The sequence below is a fragment of the Galeopterus variegatus genome, unplaced genomic scaffold, assembly GCF_000696425.1.
Source record: "Galeopterus variegatus unplaced genomic scaffold, G_variegatus-3.0.2 Scaffold366, whole genome shotgun sequence".
Lineage (NCBI taxonomy): Eukaryota > Metazoa > Chordata > Mammalia > Dermoptera > Cynocephalidae > Galeopterus > Galeopterus variegatus.
In genome coordinates, this window is record NW_007726477.1 from 290,834 (window position 1) to 298,762 (window position 7,929).

Consider the following 7,929-nt stretch of genomic DNA (forward strand, 5'->3'; position numbering starts at 1 on the left):
ATCAGAATACTGGAATCAAGTCCAAACTTGTTCAGCCACTTACTAGCTCTGGGACCAGATAAACTGCCAGTTGCTGTATTGTCTGGTATTTATTTACTTATTGATTGAGTATTAGTTTATCTTCTGGACTTTTTTGCATTTTCTGATGATCCATGCTTGAAAATTTATTTTATTTTGGCTCTACTAAGTGTCTTAGTGCTTTGAGGAACTGAAATGTAATATGTTAAATAAAAATAGGAAAACAAATAATACCTTGCTCAGAGAACTGTTGTAAAGATCTTTAAAATAATTTATGTAAAGACAGGGGCAATGGGTAATACAGATGTTGCCTAATTTAGATGTCCAATTTTCATCTTACTGTATTTGCATTTATCATTCAAAACTATTGGAATAACTTTACAAAGTAGTACATGCACACCTAAATTTGCCGGACATTTAGCCAAAGAAGCTGGATTTTTTTCCTAGTCTCATACGATTCTAATCAAACCGTTTGGGTACATTTTTAGCCACTCACTTCCCTACCCTTAGCCAAAAAAAAAAAAAAACAAAAAAGAAAAATCACAGTGAATTATCCCAAATGTGATATGTCCAAATGTAGTCCATTTTTCTCTCTGCAGAGATCCATAGTCTGTAATCAAAATTTCCAGGACCCTTGCTCTCTTCCTCCCCATCCAACTGCTTCTCCTGAGGTCCTTGCGCTGCTGAGCAAAATAGAGGGGCAGTTGGAGAGTTCCACTTTCTGGTCAACCTGGAGCAAGCCTCGACTGGAGGTGGTGGCTGTGAAGCTTGGACTCAGTCCCCAGCTGTCAGCACCCAACCATAATCAGCTGAAATTGTGTTAACCTTTCTTTATTTTAATCTTTCTACTCCTCCAAACAAAATGGACCTGTTACATCTTATTATTTGTTTAAATTATATTTAATTCATTTTACCTTAGAATGTTTAGTAACATGTTCGTACATTTTTCTGAACATACAAGTACATATGTATATAAGTACATGCATAGAACATATGCACAGGCAGGCATACACCATATGTAATGTTGGCTGATTGCCTATTTAAGCAAATTACAAATTGTTTGCTTTTATGTTCATTTACTTACATAACAGAAGAAAACACCAACCCAAAACATTAAAATAACCAGACCCCAGTAACTACCTCCCTTAGCTGAGAGATTTAAGTAATCATCTTGGTTTCTTAGCCGGTGGCCATATGGGGCACCTTGCATAGTAGTCATACACAAAACCTCACTCACATGCCTGATAATGTGCACTGATTTCTCTACCCCATCCTATTCATTGTGGGCTCTGCAGAGTGGAAATCAGCCAAAGCTCTGCCCTACTCTGCAGGCCTGTCCTTTTGCTTGTCAGAGATCCAACCAAACTGAAGCCTGAACTTTAATCCAAGTGAAATATCTGAGGCCATTGCCTGAGCCAAAAATAAAAACACAGCAGGAGGAGAACCCAACATGACCAGAGCAGAAGCATTTCAGTGACCTCAACTCGGGGCAGGGGCCGTTAGCAGTTTCCTGTGACCTCCCTATGTGTAGCTAGAATCTAGAAAGGTGCAGACAAAGCCACTGAGCCTGTCTCTAATTGGTCTCACATCATCAGTATTCCAGAACAGGAAACTAACTGTCTGTAGCCAGGAATTCTTGCTTCCTTGCCATAATATTTGAGAAGCAAACCTTTTCGCCTGCACATATTTAGTTCTGCTAGTTTGTAGCAGGTTCATTTTCTTGGTTTCAATTGCTATCATGTCTGTCAGATCTCTTGGCAATGGACTATTAGATTTCTAGGTTATGAACTTCTCCCTCACCTCCCGTGGGTCAGTAAGCTAGATTTTAGGCCAAAGACTTCATAAAATGTATAGTTTTATTCCATGGTGCATTTACTAAGATGCAAAGTGAGATTTGTGTTGCCCCAAAATGGTGGAGATGTTCCCCTGCCCTGTCCCAAGGAAGGAGACCAGTTTGCCAGGGTGCACACAGATAATGAGCAGTGTTGCCTCCTGCAGCATCGTGCAAGCAGACCTCCAGCCCCTCCCTCCTGGTCCCACATCCTGTGCTGCGTCCAGTGCTGATTATGCACCCGGCTCTCTCCACAGTGGCTGTCCTGATGGTTAAAGCACAAAAGTACTCCCATATCGCGTGGTATTTACTCTGATTTTTTTCTTGGGGAGAGGGGATACTGATGAGGGTTGGGAGAAGGTTCAAAAAGGAATTCTTAATGTTTAATTGAAATTTTTGAGATAGGGGCAGAGTCAGCTCCTTTTGGCCAAATTCATGATACAGCTGTTATATGCAAGTTCATATAAGCTATTTTATGGCTTGATTAATCAATGCAAATAAATAAAAGTAATGCTTTATACCTTAAGGCTCATCTCATGCAGTCGCAGCTTGTCAGTTTGAGACTTTTTCAGGAGGAAGTAGCAAAGCTACATTCCCATTCATTCATCCACAAACCTGGGAGCAAGAAAATTTGTAGAGATTGGTAAAATCCAGAGCAGCTTTTCCACCCCCACACAAAATCTACAAGTTGGAAGGAACCTGAGATGCCATCTAACAGAACCTTCTCTTTTACTTCTCTGGAGAGTGAGATTTGGGAATGAAGTAACTTACCCAAGTTACCTGTGACACCAGGGCCCACCTGGACTGAGGACTGAGGACTCCTCACTAGTGGAGCTCTCCTCTCTGCAGTAAGCAACCTCTTTTTCATTGCAGAAGTTACTGAAACCTAATTGCTTCACAGTTCCATAAAAGCAATTTATTTTATGAAGCAAATGTAAAAGTTTTTGGCTTTGATTTGCTAGATGGCCTAGGTAGGGCATGAAGAAGCAGAAAACACTACAGAGAAATAGCCTAGAGGTTCTTTGGCCAAAGAGCAAATAAATGTGACTTGGGGCCAACCACCAAGATGGCTTTGGGGTAGAACTGGAAAACAAAGTGAGTTGATAGAAAGTTAAGGGGTTACTGAGCAATGCACAGAATTGTGTCATGGGTATTGGCTTTTTAAATGATGTTCTAGGGGCCGGCCCGGTGGCACACTGCTACAGTGCGCCACTTGGGAGCGCAGCGGCGCTCCCGCTGAGGGTTCGGATCCCACATACAGACCGGCGGCTCACTGGCTGAGCGAGGTGCGGGCGCAACACACAGACCGGCGGCTCACTGGCTGAGCGAGGTGCGGGCGCAACACACAGACCGGCGGCTCACTGGCTGAGCGAGGTGCGGGCGCAACACACAGACCGGCGGCTCACTGGCTGAGCGAGGTGCGGGCGCAACACACAGACCGGCGGCTCACTGGCTGAGCGAGGTGCGGGCGCAACACACAGACCGGCGGCTCACTGGCTGAGCGAGGTGCGGGCGCAACACACAGACCGGCGGCTCACTGGCTGAGCGAGGTGCGGGCGCAACACACAGACCGGCGGCTCACTGGCTGAGCGAGGTGCGGGCGCAACACACAGACCGGCGGCTCACTGGCTGAGCGAGGTGCGGGCGCAACACCGAGGGTTGCGATCCTGTTGCCGGTCCCGGTCCGGTACGGGCGCGACACTGAGGGTTGCGATCCGTTGCCGGTCACAAAAAAAGACAAAAAGGAAAAAATAAATAAATAAATAAATAAATGATGTTCTAAATTATTTTTAGAAACCACTGGACAGTTAATGCTAGTGAGTTTCAGCTATTTAAATCAAATGATGTGTTAAAAATATATATTTGTGAAAGTTATATGAATAAGGACAATACACTGGACCTTGCTGGTTGGTAAGAGTATAAGCCAACAGGAGACACTTGCAAATTCAGTGAGAGGTGTGCTCTTTATGTATCCCCTGGAGCCCCTCTGTGATGCCTTTTCAGATAGATTCGGTCAGTGGTTCTTAACAGGGATGATTTTTGTCCCCTAGGGGCATTTGGCAGTGCCTAGAGTCATTGTTGGTTGTCACATCTTGGAGGTGGGGATGGGGGCAGGGCAGGAAGGTTTGCTACTGGCATCTAGTGGGTAGAGGCCAGGAATGCTGCTAAACATCCTACAGTTTACAGGACAGCCCTCCACATCAAAGAACTATTCAACCCAAAATGTCAATAGTGCTGAGGCTGAGATCCCTAGAGTAAATGAAGCATGAATGCGTTCAAGAAAAAAATGGAAAAACCAATTGGATGACTTTGGTCAAGAGCAAACATGGCTCTCCCTGCAGGTGCATTCTCCATGGCACTGGAAAGGGAAGACATAAGGTTTTCGTTTTCTGGGGCATAGAGCAACAACCAAAAAGCAGTGAACCTGCTTATTGCTGGGATTGGATGACTCAGAACTGAAGACATTGCTTTCATCTGATGTGTCATGCAGGAACACCAAAGGGACACTTCTCTTTCATTACCTGTTGCAGTTTTCAGCAGAGGTGATTACATGGGTAGATTTGCCTCACATGAAAGAAGGGTTCCAGAAAAGTTATGTGTGTTAAATCATATTTTAAATACAGTCAGGAAACTCAGTTAACACTCGGGAGCCAATGAATCTTTATAAAGTGAAAAATCCTTTTTAATAAAGTCCTATTCTCAAAGAACGGCACACCTATATATTGCATTTTTTAATGTAAATAATTTATTTTTCCTGCACACTACATTTTTATTACAGAACTCCATAAATTTTATGTGCGAGAACAGTTTTTCTTTCTCCTTCCTTTCCCTGCTCTTATTCTTTTCCTTTAAAAAAAAAAAAAAACACCAGGGGGAGGGGGAGGGATTAACTATAGATCTCTGAATTTGGGAACGTCATTGATCAATCTATCCATACGACAGTTTAAAGGCTGTCTACTGGGTTACAAATTGTTAGAAAATAGAACTTGGTTCTATTTTGAAATCATTTTTTTTTTTTTATCTCATACTTTTTCTTCAGTTACTGACCTTTGGCTAGAAAGAGCAGGTGCACTGGGTTTCTCCACCACCCTATGGGTGTTTGTGGCACCAGAAATACGAGATAAGACTCAATCTCTTCACTCACTGGGGGCCAGTATCAGCAGAGGTAGGGAGTGGTTCTGAAGGAACCCGGCGCCTTCTCTCCTTATCAATCACTGCCCTTGGGCAGCATCCCCAGGTGTGTAAATCACTGACTAACCCAGCAGGGCACAGGGGGCAGGAAGGAGGAAATTTATTTGATAAAGCTACCATTAGTGTCACTTCAGTGATAGAAGGTTACAGAGGTGTGACCCTCTGGGGACAAAGCCACTGCCACTGGCGAGGAACTGGCCCAGACAAGAGAGGCATTAGGAGACCTGGGTCTGACCTTCATCCCCATGTGTCCCCAGGAGATAATAACTAGTCCTCTTCGAGTCTCAGTTTTCTCATGTATGAAATGAGGGGGTTGATTGAGATGTCCGCAGACCACCGTTGCGACACAGGTGAAGTCAGGCTGAGATGGAGCCACACAGAAAGGCAGCAGCAGCCTGAGGGGCTCACTCGATGGAGCAGTACTAGCTGTGTTATTAAGCACTTATCATGTGCCAGGAACCATGCTCAACACTCTATCGTAATCTTATTTGAGACTCGAAGAAGCACCGCTGTGAAGAGGGTGCTAACATTATCTTCAATAAGCCCATAAGGAGACTCAGAAAGCTGAAGTAACTCGCTCAGAGTCATTGTCTTAGTCTGCTGGGCTGCCATGCAAACTACCACACACTGGAGGCTTAAACAGAAATGTGTTTTTCACAGTTCTGGAGGCCGGAAGTTTCAGATCAAGGTGCCAGCAGGGTTGGGTCCTTTCCTGGCTTGTAGTCGGCCTCTTTCTCTGTGTCCTCACATGGCCTTTCCTCTGAGCATGGGGAGAAGGAGAAAGAAGCTTCTCTCTGTTGTCTCTTCTTCTAAGGACACTAATCTTATCGGATCAGGGTCTCACCCTTATGACCTGTTTAACTGTAATTACTTCCTAAACACCCTATCTCCAACTACAGTCATGTTGGGAGTTAGAGCTTCAGTATACGACTTCCAGGGGAACACAACTGGGTCCATAGTGATCATACAGCCAGGAAGGGCTCTGAAGCCCTTGGCCTGCCCTGCTAACCACCGCTGTGCCTCCCTTGGCCAGAGACTGAGCTGGGGGAGTGGCTACTGGGTGCAGCGAAGCTCCTGTCCTGGTCTCTCAGCTAGAACAATCCCCTCCCCCCCCATCCCCTGAGTCTCTCCTCCCAAGCCACTGCTTTTCTCTCCATGGTATGAGGGTGGGTAGAAAGATCCTCCTTTGGCTAAACCCTCTGAATCCTGAATGGTGCCAGGGTAAGGTGGTGGCAGGCTAGGGAGTAGGGTCCACATGACCATCCTAGGCCCAGGACTGAAATGCAAGGTACTGTGGGAAAAGCAAAGGATGCTGAGGCTGAGCCCTGAGAACTGTTTCTTGCACAGCCCTCTATGAACCCAGTCCACCAGGGAGCCTCCCCGAGCTGCTGGCTGGACAAAGTCATGCAGGTGCAATTCCCTGCAAGTCGCTTGTCCCTCGTGTGTGGGAGGAGAACTGAGTTCACATTGGCAAGCCACTCACTGGGCCATCTATAGTTGATCTTGTCAGGGACTCATTACTAAAAACGTTGCAGTAAAAACAAGCTATTCAGATTCCTGTGCAGGCTTCCACTAAACCAAACAACAAACCAGTCATCCACCTGGAATGTCTCCACACCATAAATTACAATAGTGTCGTGTGTTGGGGGAAAGATGTTTTCTTCCCCACTCTCTCGTGCTTTACTGTTCACACTTCTGTTTTAAAGGTAGACTTGTAAAGGTGGGCAATTTTTCCTAATTTCTAAAAAACTCACAAGAGTAAGAAACCACAGGCTATCATTCAGAACATGAAACTGTGTCATTTTACCTTTTCAAACTGTCAAATAAAGGCAGTGAGATAACAGAGAACCACGCAGCTCATGTTAGTAAAGTAGAAGCTACATTTGCACAGATGTAGCGCTGGAGTTAGCGCTGGGGTTGGCACTGGTGTGGGGCGTGTTTTCGGTTGGCAGGGCACTTCCCCTTGTTTTCTGCCACTTCACTCCAGAGTTACTAGCCAGCTTCTTTCTCACTGGTGAGGAAACGGACACACAGATCTAGCGCTCTGTCCACTGCATGCAGCAGCAGTTGCTAGTCAGCTGCTGCCTCCGCTCTGCTCGTACCCATGCACCTCTCCCCAGCCTAGGTCTAATCAGAAAAAAAAAAAAAAAAAATGTTTTGCAAGTGAAATTCAGCCTTGAGCATTTTGGAAAAGGAAGCAGCCCATTTCTATGAGTCATTTCTCTTCTCTTTGGCGGCGTTGTCCAGAATAACAGATTGGGTCCCAAGCTGCACCGGAGACCACTGGACTTCACGTGTCTGTGTCCTGCTCATTTCAGTCTTGCTCATCATATCCATGCTTGACTTTTGCAGGTGTGAAAGCTGTGGAGCAGTTTTCCATTCTGAATGCAAAGAAAAGTCTGTCCCCTGCCCGAGGTGTGTCCGCCGAGAGCTGCAGAAGAAGCAGAAGTCTTTCTGGCAGAGGCTGAACATGGATGAGAGCCTAGAGGAGGCTTGCACCATGTTTGAGCTGTCCTACCAGAACACCTGACTCGGGAAGACCCCAAAGCCAGGGAGGCACCGATCCGCGATCCTTCAGCCCTGAGTGGCTTCCTAACTAGCCAGTTAGACCCCCTCCTGAAGAAGAGTATGCCTCATCTTCAGCTAGCTATAGATATATTTATTTATTTATATATATACACACATACCTGTACATCCTGTGCCTGTGTTCTGTATAAATCGTTGTTCTAAAAGGTCCACAGAGCTTCTGTGGCTCCAAAAATGACCAATAGCTGATTACACTTAGCCATGAATTTCAGCTGCTTGCTCCCAGGCAAAATGTGGTTTACACACAATGATTTAGAGTTCAGACTTTTTTTTTTTTTTTTTTTTTTTTTTTTTTTTCGTGA

General features: G+C 45.3%; 1 protein-coding gene across 1 annotated transcript in view; it reads left to right on the plus strand.

Moving 5' to 3' along the window:
* The window catches only part of PLEKHM3 (pleckstrin homology domain containing, family M, member 3), a 172,306-nt gene extending 164,573 nt beyond the window's left edge, over positions 1 to 7,733 (plus strand). Inside the window, exon 8 of the mRNA XM_008568005.1 lies at positions 7,394 to 7,733. Coding sequence (XP_008566227.1) covers positions 7,394 to 7,571 — 178 coding nt within the window. The 3' untranslated portion in view covers positions 7,572 to 7,733. The remainder of the gene's footprint in view (positions 1 to 7,393) is intronic.
* Positions 7,734 to 7,929: the final 196 nt, after the last annotated feature.